The 17,644-nt window shown below is 41.6% G+C and overlaps 2 protein-coding genes across 2 annotated transcripts in view; one reads left to right on the top strand and one right to left on the bottom strand.

Annotated features, from left to right (window-relative positions):
• Nucleotides 1-5,576, bottom strand: part of uba7 (ubiquitin-like modifier activating enzyme 7) — a 36,939-nt gene extending 31,363 nt beyond the window's left edge. Inside the window, exons 1-11 of the mRNA XM_084347429.1 lie at nt 4,827-5,576; nt 4,570-4,738; nt 3,396-3,530; nt 3,139-3,245; nt 2,950-3,040; nt 2,504-2,636; nt 2,262-2,359; nt 1,907-2,056; nt 1,640-1,804; nt 1,353-1,457; nt 1,002-1,082 (exon numbers count right to left, since the gene is read on the bottom strand). Of these exons, the coding sequence (XP_084203555.1) occupies nt 1,002-1,082; nt 1,353-1,457; nt 1,640-1,804; nt 1,907-2,056; nt 2,262-2,359; nt 2,504-2,636; nt 2,950-3,040; nt 3,139-3,245; nt 3,396-3,530; nt 4,570-4,738; nt 4,827-4,999 (1,407 nt within the window). The 5' untranslated portion in view covers nt 5,000-5,576. The remainder of the gene's footprint in view (nt 1-1,001; nt 1,083-1,352; nt 1,458-1,639; nt 1,805-1,906; nt 2,057-2,261; nt 2,360-2,503; nt 2,637-2,949; nt 3,041-3,138; nt 3,246-3,395; nt 3,531-4,569; nt 4,739-4,826) is intronic.
• Nucleotides 5,577-9,991: 4,415 nt separating this feature from the next.
• The window catches only part of LOC311254842 (macrophage-stimulating protein receptor-like), a 10,755-nt gene continuing 3,102 nt past the window's right edge, over nt 9,992-17,644 (top strand). Inside the window, exons 1-9 of the mRNA XM_084348839.1 lie at nt 9,992-10,105; nt 10,907-12,178; nt 13,573-13,749; nt 13,906-14,025; nt 15,147-15,317; nt 15,444-15,616; nt 16,960-17,092; nt 17,194-17,330; nt 17,437-17,616. Coding sequence (XP_084204965.1) covers nt 10,991-12,178; nt 13,573-13,749; nt 13,906-14,025; nt 15,147-15,317; nt 15,444-15,616; nt 16,960-17,092; nt 17,194-17,330; nt 17,437-17,616 — 2,279 coding nt within the window. The 5' untranslated portion in view covers nt 9,992-10,105; nt 10,907-10,990. The remainder of the gene's footprint in view (nt 10,106-10,906; nt 12,179-13,572; nt 13,750-13,905; nt 14,026-15,146; nt 15,318-15,443; nt 15,617-16,959; nt 17,093-17,193; nt 17,331-17,436; nt 17,617-17,644) is intronic.

The raw sequence follows: 17,644 nt of genomic DNA, 5'->3' as shown, positions 1-17,644 counted from the left end.
TTTGAGCATTTTAGGCTATTTCTCACTTCTAGTCTGCTACATTTCAGAGGCAAATACCTTTTGATCCACTACATTTGTCTGACTGGTTTAGTTACTAGTTACAGATTAAAATGATTGATACTACGTACAAATCAGATGATAAAAGATTACGCATTACTATAAATAAATCCACCTTTACCAGCTGCAACATTAATTTAAGAATGTTAAAAAAAATTCGAACTAAAATTATTAACAGAATTATAATAAATAGCAGTTTTGACATCATGATGTCTGTACATGGTGCTGCAGAGATGTCTACTTACGTTAGCATGCTAACCCATTCTGGTCCAAAGCTCTTGTTGCTTAATCTGTTAGCAGCACTTAGCAGTTAAACTGTCGATAAGCTGCCCTCCATTAATTTTTAGTATGAATTTGACAGTTGGCCAGTTCTTACTCATTGCAGCGTTAAAGCATCAATAGTCATAATTATATAACATATATTATTCTTAAAAATGGGCCATTCTGCATAATGAGCACTTTAACTTTTGGTACTTAAAAAGATCTGAGTACTTATGAACGTAAGTCAGTTAATGCAATGCAAATGAATGTCATCAAATAAGGGCCATGTATCACAGATATAAAATACATCATTTGTTTTTTAACAATGTAGCAGAAAATGATTCATCTGTTGTAGCACATGACTTGTTTTGCTTCCTGACACATTGCAGGCAGTGGCAAAGCAAACGCATGCTCGCACTCTCTCCCTCTCTTAAACACACATTCAGCCAGTAAACAACGGTAAAAATAACATTTTCAAAGGAAACAGAGAAAGGGCTTGGCACCGCTGAGCAGTCCCTGCACACCAAGAGGTCAACACTGGCAGGAAATGCCACCTGAATCACAGCCATTTCCTGCATGTGCCATCATCAACACCAGGCAGGATTAAAGGAGAGAACAGATGGAGCGCCTGCATTTCAGTGCCGAGTGTGCCCCCTGCTGGACAAAACTGAACCTGCCCTCACCAGGAAATACTTCTGCCTCTCGAGCTTCTCCTGGAAGGCCGACCCGAACACAGCGATCTGTCCAGCGTACCTCGTGCCTTCCTGTCAGAGAGGAAAACAAAAATGTTGAGTTTACAGTCAAACTTTGATTGCATACTGATAAAGTATGTGAATTGTTTAAGGTATACTTTGCAGGATTTTCCCAAAAAATGATGTACTCATTCAAGAATAAACCCCACACAATCATCATTTATGAGCCACTGGACATCTCTCTTTTTTATTCTACCGTGTTCAAGACGTTTCTAAGAATGAGACTCAAAAATCAACAATCTTTCTCTAGAATAGTTTAATGCACCTGGTGTGTTAACATACCGCTGAAAAGTCGCCCTCTTCCAGTCGGTCCTCCTCTTCAGGGAGGCACTCCAGTGCATCAAAATATAGCCACTGCTGAAGAGGCGTGAATTTCCGACTACATGCCTGCAGAAACGTTATAGAGTGCACAGAGCAGAACACAGTCAGCTGTATCACCAGCTCCACCATGCAGTAAGTGCTAAGTTATGTATAATTAATACACACAATGTAACAATAGTGGTGTTATACACCATCACAGTCTGAAAGATGAATGAGGACTGATGAAGCGACACATGCATCCACATCACCTTAATAACTTCTTGAGCAGCGAGGCCTCCGATGAAAGCATTCAAAGGAGCCAAGTCACCTCGAGCCGTGTAGGCCAGGTTTCTGACAGCAGCTTCATCCAGCTCTTCCAGTTGTGCCACTGCATTCAGCTCTCGCACCATGTCAAGCAGGGTATCTGCATCTGGCTGTAAGGGAAGGGAAAGGGTTTTATTTCATCTACTTACTGGACAACTTGTTTCGTGAAATGAATCGAGTGTTGGCTGTGGTATCGTGTAACCTTCACTGACCTGAGACCGAGTACGAGGGAGTCGCTGCTCTTGCTTCACAAAGCTGTGGAGGGCTTGGAAAGCCAAGTGCAGGGTCTTGTGCCTCGGTATCTTCCCATAATCATTCATGGTCAGCAGCTCCAAGTCCAACAGAGCCTCACTCAATGGTTTCTGCAATTTATATCGTAGTCATCTTAATCAGACATATTTGTGTGCGGCCACAGGAGTTGCTCTCTTCATTATCAAACAACCACCATTGCAGATGAAAATCTATCTGATGTGACCTCATGGACGAGCTTTTAAAGTTTTAATGATGTTGCGTATAGTCACGAAATGTTGCATATTATATATTTATCAAACAAATGCATATACTTACAAAATTTAGCTTGAAGGGCTGTTTAACCTCAGTCACTATTCCACCCCGCTCATACTCAGAAAAGGCTGAAGTGTCACAAATGCTGAAGGAGTGCGGGCCTGGTGACAGACGAGACAAAGGACATATACTGTAGGGCTGGAAATGTTGAGTGACATGCAGAGGGGTGGAGCGTAGCTGTGTGTTGGATCATCAGCTGAGGAAAGAAAGTGAAACAAAGTGATCATAGCGAAAGTGAAACTAACCTCGAACTTTGATCTCCACAGGGTCAATGCTGTTCAGCTCCGTCATGCCTTGGACTTCAGTGAAGGAAACTTTGACGTCATCTGAAAATCCGTGACTCCGATCATCCATGCAGCGCACCACTCCAGGGTCATCCTAAGATAAAGTCCGGTTGACAACCTTCAAAGTTGATTTCAATATTCTAGAAATGTTCAACCGAGCGCCTAGAAAACCTGTACATGACATTTGGATTGGGAATTATCTAAAGATTAATCAGACGGTCCGTCTACGCTGAGTTTTTAATGCTCTTCTTGTGCATATTTTACATGCCAGGTTAAGTGAACTGGCATATTAAGTTGCCCGTAAATTGAATGTTACCCAACAGGATGAGCAGGTGTTGATGCAGATTACTGGATGTGGTTGAGACACTTTTGCTTCTGGTAACATAAAACAAAAAAGAAGGTGTTACCTTAGTGATTCTTTGTACTATGGCGGATGCAGGCGTCTCTCCATCGCGGTCCAAGACCTCAAACTCCTCCCCAAAGTCACAGAACAACTGACTGCAAATGAACCACAAGGTTTTCACTTCTTTCTTCTTTCCACGCATGATTTAATAAACTGTCATTTTTTTCTTTACATTTTTTTCTTGCCCACTCACCCACAGAGTCCCTTGGTGTCTGCTACAATGAACTTGATTCCCTGTGAATGGCACAGCTCACCAAAACGCTTCTGATCATCCAGTGAGGAGTCAGTGAGGACCACCACCTGAAAAATCAAAGTTAGGATAATTGTTACATCACTGGGATTTTTGACACCAGAAGCCCCAGTATATAGGATTTAGAGTAAAGCAGGGGACATCTCGTGTCCATCGATAAAACTTTTGAAGTCACAGACATCTGTCGTCAAGAGTCGTACCTGGAATTGCAGAAGCAGCTCGTCATCCAGCGGTCTGGTGTGCGCCGAAACCCGCACACGTGGGTTCAAGTCAGACAGCTGCTTCAGGGAACATTCGGCTCGGTTCTGACCGAGATGAGACTCCTTCAGGAAAAACTGGTGCAAAGATAAAATCACATGTTCACCAGACAATCTCAACTCAAGGTCCTCTTCATCAGCAAGCTGCGTTTTCTTTTACAGCTACCAATGTATGTAACGCTGCTACTGTGATGATAAATGACAGTTAAATATTGAATCTGTGTCGATAATAACCAGATCCTGACATGTAAATGTGACATCTGCGGGAATAAAAAGCACTGATGTTTATATTTAACTGATTTTGATGAATCGTTTTTATATCCAGTGATTTTAACTGCTAATAATGACAGTCATTGGGACAAAAAAATGTCTGCAAATCAAAATAAGACACTGCAATTGGCTGGCTGCCTTTTACATAGAGCAGGTCTAGACCATACTCTTTAATTTAATTTATAGAGAGACCCAACATTCCCACATGAGCAAGCACTTCAGCGCCAGTGGCAAGGTAAAACTCCCTGAAGAACAAATTGAAGAACATATATACATACCTATATCTTTACAAGGAAGCACATTGATGAACATATGTATATATGTCTATGTATATGTGTATGGGTGTGAGCAGGAAGCAGTAAGGTGAGAGTGAAAGCAAACTGACTTCCTGTGAAGAAGCTTATTACAATTACCAACATACTCAAATCATTCTCATCTCATTTTTCCACATGTAAAACCAAAGTTATTAACCTTTATGATGACAAATATATCACATTTTATTACATTTATTATTTTATTACTCATGCAGCTGAAGAAAGAGTCATCAAAGTTAATAAAAGTCAATCATTTCTGCTTTTTTATGACATAATACTGTTTCATTATTGCCATGATATCATCACAAACATTTAAATGGAGAAGCAATAATAAAGAATGTCCCTTTAACAGGGCGGTTATTCCTGCTCTAACAGGAAGTGGTTACTTTAAACCTTGTCTGAGGGTTACATATGACAGTAAAATTATGACAACCTAAAATATGTATTTATTTATTTATTGTGTGTTTGTTTGTTTGTTTGTTTGTTTGTTTGTTTTTATTTCGAACAGATCAACACTACAGGGTCAGTCGTACCTGGGAGGACAGGTCGGCCCACACAGCCTGTCCTTCATCCTGGACGGTGACAGACTTCACTCCGGACAGAATCACATTTTTGGCAATTTCTACTCCGAGCCCACGCATACCTGCGATCAGGACGTCGGCTCTGCCCATCCGGTGCATCGCGTCATGACCCAGAACATACCTGTGCACGAGGAAAGAACAAGTGGATCTGTGGCACAGGCGGTACTGTTCAGTTAAAACGATCCCTGATCAGTGTGTGGAGGACTCACAGCTGTCTGGAGTAGAATCCTTCATCGATTTCCGACATGTTGCTGATGCAGCTGACAGAGTCCAGTGTGAGGGAACTAGTTTGAACTGCGGGAACAGCTGGACTGACACCTCCGTACAACAACAGACCAGGTCGAACACAGAAGAGAAAGTGGAGCCGGTGGAGCAGTTTCATGAGATGACAGTTTTCAAAGAAACCATTTCGGTTTCGTTTCGGAGAATTCTTTGCATGTTTGTCTTTTGTTCCGATACTTCCGGGCCCGGCCACTAGAGGGCGACCCAGGACTCTTTAACGAGCTGTAACCAACTGGAAAGCTACATTATTATACACTCCCTGTTTTTTGAATGTGGGTTGTGAATAGAAACTGAAACTTGAGTTTATCCACTCGCTCATTGTTTGTTTATTTTATTTAAAGAAGGGACAATGCACATTAATTAACATGAGCAAAGTCTATCATGTTAAATGTGCCAGATGTGACAGCTGTTCCTGGCAGGTATATGAAAACATAACACATATGAGGACAATTTGTCACATAGCACAAACAAAGCACATCCGCACTTAAGCACATTGAAACACATAAGGACATGAGCACAGACAAAACAGCATAAGTGCACGTGGACACAGGAAATTAGTAAAGACAAAGACATAATCACATTATCCCAGATTGTGACAGCACATTTGATTTTCTAATAACAGCTGTTTTATAGATCTGGAGAAAGACTTCAGAGATGTGATGTCCCATAGTGCTGTAGGTATTTAGGCATGTGCTGCTCGATAGGAAAAGGCTGACTGCCCAAAAGTACTTTTTCTACGTGGTATTTTACAATCCCCTCTTGAAGTTACTCTGGTGGGTGAAATTAGATTCTGTTTAATGTCTAAATCACAATAAATGTTGGTGTTATGTTCTGTCAAGTCCCTCTTGACTCCAACATATGCTCTGCTCACTGTAACTTCACTTGATCTTACAGTGCAGAATGATATATGCCATGTTTGACAACACCAACCATCATGTGTTAATGGTGAGCAACAGGCATTTATGATACATCCTGCATTAAAGGGTAACTCCACTTATCTTACTCTTTAAAAGTGTGTTTACAGGTCTTGTGGAGCATGTGAAGAAAAGTAGTATAAAGCCTTTTGTGGCTCCAGAAGAAGCTGCATGTAATCTGATTAATTACCTCCAGTGATGTCACTCAGTGGCTGAGTTGCATTGTGGGTAATGTGGGCACCAGGTTTTTAAAAAGCAGTCCACTGGTCACTCGATACAGCAGAACCGGAGAGATATCCTTTTAAAATCCACACGATCTTCCTTTTCAAAACCTGGCGCTTACATTACCCACAATGCAACTAGATACTGAGTAACATCCCTAGAGGTCATTTATAGGATTAAACGCAGCTCCCTCTCAAGCCTTTAAAGGCTTTGAACAAATTTCTTCACAAGACCTGTACGCACACTTCTACGTGTCAGATTGATGGAGTTAGCCTTTAATAATTCACCCATAAATCCTTGTGCGTCATGCAGTACTCATGATGTCTTCCCTTATTACAAAGTGTTTCCAGTTTCTCTGTGCTCACATTAATTCTGAGCTGATGACAAGTGGTACGAGCAGGCACCACACACACACCACAACTAGTCTGGAACCGAAGTGTTGTGTATATGCTCTCATGCGACACTGCAGACGCACTTTTCTGTGAGGAAATAGACCTCTTGTGACTTACATACTTACAGATTAACACATTCGGGATTTTTCAGTCAGGGAAACAGACCAGATGTAGTTTTAGGTCACGTCTTAAAACATGTCCGGAGGGGATCGTCTAACATTTCCATGCCAACAACAATGACACTCCCTGGTCTTGCTTAATGCGTTTGTCATTCAACAATCTCGGTCTGGTGAAGCGTAGTAACAAAAAAGATTCCTTCCAGAAGAAAGTAATTGATGCTTAGTAGTGACCAGAAATGATTCACCATTACGCACGGCAAACCACTAACCTCTTGAGGCGTGCGAATGAGGAACAAACAACTCCAAGACAACACGATCTAAAAAGGAACCTACAATCAGATTCGACATGATGACTGAAATTATTGCATTACATGTACATCACACAACAGACCGTTTCAAAACAAGCTGCTAGTCACTGTAATGATTTCACAACTATTTCTTCTTTCTCTCTTTTTAAAAAAAATAAATTATATTATGAGGGGCAGTGCTTTCTCACTGTTGGTAGTCCAGTAGATTTAACCAAATTTTAAAAATCCATGATGTTTGATAGGTTTTGTTACCAAACTGTTAAAGCAGCTTCACATTCATGCATCCGTTGCTTATAACCCCTGAGTGTAGTATGCAGAGCATCAGTGTAGCTCATTTGCACAGATGTTCCCCTGACAACAATTACAGTAACCATGTTAGAAGACATTTGAAATCAACATTTCACAGTGTCTCAGGCATATCAGATGATTTATTGATAATATCACTGATTCCCTACATACATTAGCCTACAGACAGTGTTTGGTAGTTGATCGTGAAGTCTCCTCACCATGGTGTCAAATTAGCAGCTCGGGTCTGACGCTGACCCAGAGCATCAGTATTTGATGACCTGGGGATGAGACTCAACAATCATCCATCTATCTCCGGGAAGCCGACTGTTTTTCAGGCTTTGCCACTTGCAAAATCTGTGGGAAATAATCCATTTTATGGCCATTTATTTTAAAACCCTGTCTGGGAATTTGATCTCAGACTTTAATATATCTCTGGAGATATATTCTGCTAAATAACATCAGGAAATGCTCCTTATATGGGTCAAATCTAAATGTGAGCTACATGCCCCTGTGGACTGCATGTATGTTTGCTTGGCCCTTGTCCTGCGTGAGTCACACAGGGACAGAATGATGCAAACTCAAGGACCGGTTGTGTTATCCTTAACACTGCTGTTTTTGTTTGATATCTGCTCTCGATACGCGCGCCCTCCCTGAGAGCTCAAATCAAAACAACTTAATCTGAGTAATCTTCAGCACTCTCTGCAGTTTCTCTGTAACCTGAATGATCCTGGGTTTTGCGGTGAGAGGTCCGGAGCAGTGAAAGTTGAAGAATAACTCTCTAAAGTACATTTTTTCTCTGCAGAGATACGGTTATGCACACTTTTGTACACAGTGTGTGATTACTGAACTTTGGATTCAGTGGTAGATGTTTAACTTTTGGCTCTATAAAACTGCATGGCAATGATGACATTACTATTTGGACATGTATGTTGATAGATAGCCTCATTTTTTATGGTATGTTTCAGCTGCTATATGCAACTTCTGCTTCATGTCAGCAGAATTATATCTATACTGTATAAGGCCACATTGCTCAGATTACTGAAGGTGGTCTGACCGGAGAGAGAACACATTCTTCTCATAGCTTCCTGGATTTGCCTGTATCTGGGTACTAACTTCATTTCTCATCTGAAAGCAATGCATTTTTGGCACAAATCCTGCAGGCGTAGAGAGACCTGCCTGTTTTCAACCGGTGAGAAAGCTTTTCCACGAACTTGACACAATGATGCCTGAGAGGAAAAGAGTCGCAGTTGGAGATATGATATGACTCTGGGGAAGGAAACGATGAGGGTATTTATGAAGTGGTCACATTTCGTAACCATTTCATACTTCCTTGTGCGGGCGCGGCTTGACGAACATCACCCACTTGAGGAATATCTGTCAAGCATGTCAGAATGACGGAAGCATTTCCGGTCGTCAACTTTCAAAAATAAATGTCAAATCTCCTCATCAAGAGTAGGCTTTTTTTTTCAATTTCACTAAACCAAGCACACAGCTCTGCTCAAATTCAAGAATGTCTGAATTAATTTGAATTATTCATCAAACATTAACTTAAATGATCATTTTACGCAATAAAGTGTGTGCACAGGTCGTGTGGAGCGCTACATATGTGAAAAAATTCCTTAATTGACTATTAAGTGTGAACTAATCACATAAAGTCATCATGTGTTAATGGTGAGCAACAGGCGTTTATGATACATCCTGCATTAAAGGGTAACTCCACCATTTTTATACTTTAAAAGCGTTGTTACAGGTCTTGGGGAGCGTGTGAAGAAAAGTGGTATAAAGCCTTTTGTGTCTCTCGAGGAAGCTGCATGTAATCTGATAAATTGCCTCTGGTGATGTCACTCAGTGGCTGAGTTGCATTGTGGGTTATGTAGGCACTAGTTTTTTTTTTCAATGAAGGAAGTATGCAATAAAAAAGCTGATATCTCTGATTCTGCCTTATCGATTTTGATCATTTGATTCTGAACAGTCCATAATTGAGTCTGCTTTCCAAAAGCTGGTGCCTACGTTACCCACAATGCAACTAAGCTACTGTGTGACATCACTGGAGACAAAAAAAACAACAACATATTTTAATGCTTAAAATTGGGTTAGGAGTTGGTGGATCTCAGCGTGTCATTGTTAAGGTGCAAAAATTGTAATTGTGAAAAATGATTATCGTAGGAGCCTATAACTCTCATTACTTATGCACATATTTATGATTGTGCAATTCTTAAATCATGTTTTCAAATGCAGTATTAGAGGTGAAAGGTAACAAAGTACATGTACTCAAGTAGTTATGAGATACTTTTTACCCCATGTTTATTTGATTTAGTTTAATAATCAAAAATATAATCAAGAAATAAATTATGAAAAAGATATTTTCTTAAAAAAACTATGTTACTTTTACCAGCTTTAACATTAAATTGATGAACACATTAATTGTTCAAATTTAATTATCATTAATGATTACTATCTATTTTTGCTGTCCCCTTTGCTATATCATATTGCAAATTTCCCTGCTGTGGGACGAATGAAGGATTATCTGATCTTCTGAAATTTGCCATTTTCTTGATTTTTCTTTTTTTTTTCATTTTTCTTTTTTGTACTTTTACTTCAGTATTGCTACTTTGACTAAATGAAAACAATCTGAGAACCTCTTCTACCCCTGGTTATTCAATATTCAATATTATTGAATAAAATCGAATAAAATCAGCAGTCAATCACAGATACAAATCATTAATCGTTTTCCTCGCGTGCTTTTATTTTGAAGGCGACCGTGAGATCCTGTTTTCCTCTTCAGACTGGGTTGTCCCTCAAAGACTTGACTTTGTGTAGTTCAGTGTCAGCTCGGTGCCAGTGGGAGTCCGGTGCTGTCAGGTGAGTGCGCTGCTGCAGGTCAGTGAGTGGAGCTTCACGAACACAGGAAATTAATCTGGTGAAGAATTCACATCTTGAGACTGTTGGAGAAACAAAGCCAGGTAAGATGATTAAAATATGCTGTTTGTTAGTGCTTTTTTTAATGGAGGATGTCTAAAGTAGGGACGTTAATTAATGACTGAACACCCTTTACTTATAATACACAGCTCACCAGCTCTCTTGCATATGAAATATAATTTTAGCAGGTATTATCATCACAAATGATCCTTATTTTAATAATTTTGACTTAAATGTTCTCCCCTGATAGAGCAGCTCTATTGGGTCTCTGCTTTGAAGCATTTACAATAGTTGTCCATTGCCCAGTGGTGTATTAGAATTGTGAATACAGGATAACTACTGAATCATCTGCATATCTGAATACCCTTTAAAACTGGTATTTTTGCTTTGTGAAAAAAAAAAACCAAGCTTAGTTGATACTTCTATTCTATGGATGGCTCTGTAGGCCAGAACATTTCCACAGTTGCTTCACATGTTACAGCAAGTCATGTCTTGCCCATGCTAGATTTTATCTCGACTCTCCAACTTGTTGTGTTTCCACTGGCTTCAGAGCGCAGTGAGCTTCACAGCTCTGCCACATCCGTGCATATCACGACAAACATCTGTAGATGCCTCATGTTTAAAAAAGTAGCTGCTTCTTAATCACAGGGCTCAGGGAGAAAACAGCAGCTGATATGTTTCCCTCTTCCCTCAGTTCCTCATGCTGTATTTCTCAGTTTAAACAAAGATGTTTACAGTATCCATCCCACTTCCCCAGCGGCGAATCCCTCAAGTGTGAGAATCACATGTTACTGCAGCTTTCTGTCTGTTAAACCTCAGCATTCCTCCTCTGCTTCCCTTCACAGAGCTTCTGCTGCTCCTCCAGAATGTTCTCTCTGAGGAACGTATCTTATAGGTAACCCTCAATCACGGTGGACTGCGACGTGGAGATGGTCCCGGTGGCCGCCTTGCTGACAGTATGCTTATGGATACAAACACAAACGGCCTCAGGACAGCACACATGTGCTTCTACCACACGCAGGCTGGTGGATTTCACTTTAAAATACTCCCTCCCCCACTTCCAGACAGTCAAACCCATACAGAACATAGCAGTGGACTCGGAATCGAAACAGGTGTTTATTGGAAGCCAGAATGTGATAGAGGCGGTCAACAGTACTATGCACAAAATATGGGAGGTGAAAACTGGACCTGTTGGCAGTCCTGACTGTGAAACCTGTCAGGTGTGTAGCATTGAAACAGATCCTGGGGATCCAGTGGATACAGACAATGAGGTGCTTATTTTGGATACTTCTTATTTGCCCTACTTGTACATTTGTGGTAGTACTCAGCATGGGATCTGTTACTTCTTTGACATTAGCTTCCCACAGCCTGAGCCTCAGTGTTTATACAAAAAGGACCAAAACTCCACAACCTACTGTCCTGACTGTGTGGCCAGCCCACTGGGCACCAAAGTCGTCATCGTTGACCAGTCGGCCACGTCTCTCTTCTTTGTGGCAGCGTCCGTCAACGACCAAGTGGCAGAGAGGTACCCAAGGAGGTCGATATCAGCTATGAGGCCTCTTTCGACTGAAGATGGCTTTCATATGGTCATGAACGGGCTGACAGTGCTCCCCGGTCTACGGGACTCATACAAGATTGATTACATCTACAGCTTCTCCACTAGTGAGTACGTCTACTTCCTGTCCCTGCAGAGAGAAACTCCATCAAAGATCAATTCAGCTTTTCAGACTCGTCTGGCGCGACTGCCGGTTTTAAACCCAGAGGTGTGGATGTACAGAGAGGTGGTGCTGGAGTGCCAGTACAACCCAAAGCGCAGAAGGAAACGGAGAGAGGGGTTCAGGGTGTATAACGGGCTGCAGGCGGCACACTTTGGGCGAGCGGCGAAGGACTTGGCGGGCGAGCTGAGGGTGGGCGAGGCTGAGGACATTCTGTACGGGGTGTTTGCAGAGGTGGACGAGGGAGGTGAACCTCGGAAAGAGTCGGCCCTGTGCGCCTTCCCTTTGAATAAAGTGAACCAGGCGATTGATGAGGGCGTGGACGCCTGCTGCAAGCCGGGACCAGAGCAGCTGTCCAGAGGCCTCAGTCACTTCCAGCCACTCGAGAGCTGCCCGCATGAAGTGAGTAGCTGTTTTTTCCTTTTTTCTTTTTTTAAATGTCATCAGAGCAGAGGAACAGTACAAAGGTCGACCTTACGTCCAGACAGGAAGTGACCCATACAGACAAACATTGTGTAATTAAGTCACCTGGGATCAGAACAATGTAGTTTATCATTAAGCTGACAGTTTCGTGTGGTGTTGAGCAATAAAGGATAGAGACACTACAGTAAATCTGGACGACTTGATTATGCCTGTGAAGGTGTGTGAGAGAGCAGGGCCAGATGAGAGAACAGGGAGGGGTGGATGAGTCAGGAGTGCGACCTGTGTGTTGCCACACCGTTTCGCTGCTCTGTTAAGTTTCAGTGTTTCTCCGTGGAAGGGTGGCAACCGAGCTTTGATATGAAAGCTACGTCATCAGATATGTGTTTTATGATAAAGGACTCAGTGATTAGAAACCCTTAATAATCTCCCAGAGATGAAGCGGTATCGGAACGACAAGCAGAGCTCGCTTTCAAAACACGTCCGTTGAATTGAACATTCGCCAAGACAAAATAATAAAGGAGTGGTCTGTTTCCTGAGTTCAAACTGTGTCCTTTGAGCTCTCACAGCCGTGTGTACACCTACAGGAATGTGTGCCAACAAACACACAAGTTATAAATCCTGCTGATAAAAAGGTGGAATTTCAAGGGGAGGGAAGTGTTGGACCGTGTCTGGCTTTTACGCACGCTATTGGAACAGGAAATGGGTAGAATACTGAAGAAAAGAGGAGTCAGGAGGAGAGAATCACCTATTAATCAATCACTACAAAATAAAGTACACTCTGAGTTCAAGTTAAGTATTCCTAGAACTGGGTGTGTGCGATAAAATAACTTGGATACCGTGTGGACTCGGGCTTGAAATGCTGGAGTACAAAGTGACAGAAAAGATCAAATGACGGGAATATGGGGCATTGAAATAGTGGGAGGCAAACAGAGGCATGCTGGGGCAGGTCAGTTAAATTGCCTAGCAGTGGAATGTTTATCATATGTTTAACATATCCGCCTTTTCTTTATGAACAAATACTTCTTATTAAACAAAGTAAGTCATGCTCTGGCAACCATCCACACACACACGTTTGTCACCCACTATTTAAAGTGCGTAAAAGTCCAGTTCCAGTCAGTATTTGAGAAACAGTCACCAAGTCAACATACGGAGCTGGAGTCACTGATGTTTTATGACTGCGTTCCTCTCACAGCTTGTTAGAATGACTTGAGGCGAGGCTGGAGCACTTCCCCCCTTCATCAAGATTCCCTCTCTTCCTCTCTCACGCACGAGAATTTACACAAGCAGACTGCTGATGATAAAGGCAGATGCTAGATTTCACTTATCTCTCCCCCAACACCTCACTTCTGGTTGTATTTCTGACTCATTTGCAGAACCCTGAAGGTCATGTCGCATGCAGTGCCAAACCCACTCTGGTGTCAAAGCCGGTCCACAGACTGGACCTCTTCAACAGCCAGATGAGAGACGTCCTTTTCACTGCTGTCCTCGTCACCACTACTGAGAATCACACGCTGGGTCACTTTGGTACCTCAGATGGACGGATACTGCAGGTAGCAATATGTCTGAGGATCAAATAGCAGAGTCTCGCCTCTTTTGTTCATTACTCTTCAAATGTCTGAACTTAATTTGCACATTTTTACTGTCAGAAGAAGAAAGTGTATATGAAGACTCCTTGTGACGTCGTCTCTCTGTTTTGTCTCCTTCAGATGATTCTTTCTTCATACAGGCCGATTGTTTTTGCCAACTATTCTCTGGGAGAGACCGAAGTGTCCAGGACAGCGGCTGTGTACTCAGAAGACTCACTTCTCTTTGTGGTTGGAAATAAGGTACATTTGGAGCACACGTATTGAATTGTAGCATTTTAAACAGACTAACTGTGTCTTTATCAGAGCCAAAATGGACAAAGACACGAGGCACACACATGCATGTGCTGTGTTCCAGACCCATACTTCAGTATCAGAGGTGGGAAGTAACGAAGTACAAATACCTTGTTTCTGTACAGATTTTTCAGGTATCTGTACTTTACTTGAGTATTTATTTTTTACAACTTTTTACTTCCTGCTCTTAACAATTTTCAAAACAGGCTCGTTAGTTTAGTTTTAATGCATTTGAGGGGTATCATCGATTATTTACAACGCTTTCCCAATCTAACATTGCAATTTGACGTCTTCATTTGAGACTCATCGATCACCTATCTTTCTGGTGCATCTATGAACAGCTGGGACAAATCCTGAATTAGTTTTTTTTTATGTTTTCTTTTTCAGTAGTTTGCTTGAGTGTGGTATTCAAAAAATACCAGGATGTCCTACTGCATTCAGTATGCTCAGCTGGCTTTTCTGACCCACAATCCTTTGCACAGCTCACTGGTTGTTTTCCAAAGAACAAACCTTTTCTTTTTATTTCATATTTCACGCTACATGCTGCGACAGATGTACAAGCAAGTTCAAGCTGCAGTGTTATGACAGAGTAGGATGACTGTATGCATACTGCATGCAACAGTATGTATTTAGTAAGAACAACTGCATATGTACTAAAAGTGAAAATAAAAAGTATTGCGATTTTAAAATGCAGTCATGGTCAGTCATGGTCAACAAAGAATAGGCGTACAATTGTCATTGGATAATTTCTGTAACTTGATTTTAAATCTATTGGGTAATGGATCCAAGAGTGGGACTTGCACTGTAATCACCTCAGTACCAAAAGAACATAGATACATCTTGGAGTCACAAAGATAAAGTACAAAAAGTACAAGAAACAAGGCGCAACTGTATTAAGAGTGTGAATCCAAAATGCCTCTCTGCATTGACTGTGTCACCGCCTGTAGGAGAGGGTGTGATTTCTTCTACTCCCCAGAACTTGATTGAAGCTGCACAACTATTATGTTGAGTAATCCGTGTTTTCCTGCTAACCTCTTACCCCACCCGCCTCTCCGTCCTCCCTGATCTAGGTGTTCAAGGTGCCCTCTGCAGGACCGGGGTGTGCACATTTCATGACGTGCCCCCTGTGTTTGAAGGCTCCACGCTTCATGAACTGTGGCTGGTGTTCGGGAATCTGCTCGAGGCAGAATGAGTGTGCTGTGCAGTGGAACAAACACTCATGCGCACCTGTCATAACAGAGGTAGATATGCTGCTAGGTGTAACTGATTAGCCAATCCATGAAGTTTAAAAACCGTGAATCATGAAGCGATTGTGCTGAGATTCTGATTGCTACTCTGGATGATACAGTCACTCCTTTTCTCTGCAGTTTTTTCCAAAAATGGAGCCAGCTGGTGGTGAGACAGATGTGACACTGACACTGTGCGGCTGGGAGTTTCAGTCTTCTCTGCGACCTGCCATCATCAGCGGCAAAACCCACATCATCACAGTGGGCTCCGGGAACACGTGCACTGTCCTGCCTGCAAGGAGCAGCAGTGAAGTGTGAGTAGAACACATTTCATTTCTATTTTTATTTTATGAATACTTTGTGTCTCAATGGTCTTCATGAGAATGTGAACCTCTCCTTCTGAGAGCCATTCACCTGGACTACCAGGCCTGTCACTTATTTATTAGAAATAAATATTTTATCCTGTCTTTGTTAAGCACTTTGGGCTGCATCTTTGCACAAAATGTGCTAGATAAATACAGTTATTATTATCATTGTTATTAAATTAATTTGACTGTACATTGCTGAGTGTATAGTTGTGACATCACATCCTTAAGGAAGTCCTGACGGCTCGTCTAGGGCACAGTTTCTGAATGTTGGCTGTATACATTCCTCTGTGGATTGAGCGCTTTTATACTTACCACTAATACCTGCTTTATAATAAAAAAATACAGGAACTTTCTTCAATATAGGACCATTAAAACATCTTCTAATTATCTGATGTGGCTGACTAGTTATATAAAGTTTTACTCAGTATTATGTCAGATTATTTTGCTTTACAAAATGTGCTTACTTAATTTGGTCTTTAATTAAACCACATGAATCCACAGTCTTGTGTGTTTATGCTGTATTTCTCTTTTTGAGGAATATGTGATTTTTTAAAATCATTAAAATATTTTTTTTGAATAATTTGTGAGATTACTATTTATGTTATTTGTGATTTCAGGCACTGATAAGGCTTCTTATCTTGATTACGTTTCAAGTCCTATTCTGCATTGTAGGTATAATGATATCAGCATGTTGTTGGTTGGTGTTAATGTTTTAGGGGCTATGATCCATGAGAGAAATGAATAACAGCAAATGTGATTGACACATTTTTTTAAATTGAAATACAGCATTATTTTAGACTTTATTGCTTCAAAGAAGTATTCAAAAACAAAACGTTTCCATGTATAAGAGGCGAGCACTGTCTGCATTGACTTTAGTGAAGTTTACTCTGAGTCTAGTGAAGTTTAACCAGACTTTTGAGCAGATTTTCATCAGAGCAGCGTCTCTGTCTGTGTCTGCCTGCAGGCTGAGAGAGCTGCACTGAAAACAGAAAGGGAGATCTCTCCTCTGGATTGGGAGCGAAGATACAGCAAATACAGCAGCCCCCTATAGAAATATTGAATATACTTTCGAAATATGAGGGGGAACGCCGTTCCCCTTCGAGTTTTGCACTCTTGCACTTTGTATTTGACTGTGTATGGTTGAAACTGTTCTTTAATGCTGTGTGAATGTCTTTGTCACTGTGACACATTTGCTGCTGTTCTTTTCTGTCTGACTAGCGGCTGACTCGCTGGGATATCTTCATCCACAGAATCCGCAGACCCATTAATAAAATGTGCTCTCAATGCAGGCTAGTATGCAAGATTCAGGGAAAAACCGAACCCAGTCAGAACCTCACCATCACCCTGGAAGTGCACGAGGGGGAAGTGGAGGGTCGCTACTCTGTTGAGGGCACAGCTCAGATCCCTGGTTTCTCTTTTGTGGTGAGAACTTTTACGCGATTAAAACAGTTTTAAAATGTGTTTTATATATGTTATTTGCGTAACAGATAATGTAACATTGTTCAGTGATTTTGTCTAACCAGGAGCCGAGCATAACAGAAATCAAGCCTGACTACGGACCCGTGTTTGGAGGAACAACAGTGACACTGACAGGCAGATATCTTAACTCTGGGATACAGAGACGAGTCGTCTTTGGTGACAAAACATGCCACAGTCAAAGGTGAGCGACACAGAAGACTGCTGCTTTTACTGACAAAAACTGTCTTCAAAAACTGTCTGCGACATTCTCTTCACTGGGTTCAGGTTAGTATGCCTTTTCTTTCCAGTGCTCCTGAAGGAAGTGGGACTTTGTCTTCAATCGTCTGTCGCACAGCAGCTGCAGCCGGCGTCGGGAAGGTACCTGTCAAAGTCTATATTGACAACTTTCAAGTGACGAGCAGTGAGATGTTCTTCTACAAGACAAACCCGGTTATAACCTCTGTACAACCTCAATGCAGTTTCCAAAGGTAGGACACCGACCCTGGTCTGCTCTGG

Source organism: Pagrus pagrus (genome assembly GCF_965226575.1).
Source record: "Pagrus pagrus genome assembly, chromosome: 3".
Taxonomy (NCBI): domain Eukaryota; kingdom Metazoa; phylum Chordata; class Actinopteri; order Spariformes; family Sparidae; genus Pagrus; species Pagrus pagrus.
Note: the sequence above shows the minus strand (reverse complement) of the source record. Positions and strands in the feature narration are given on the sequence as shown.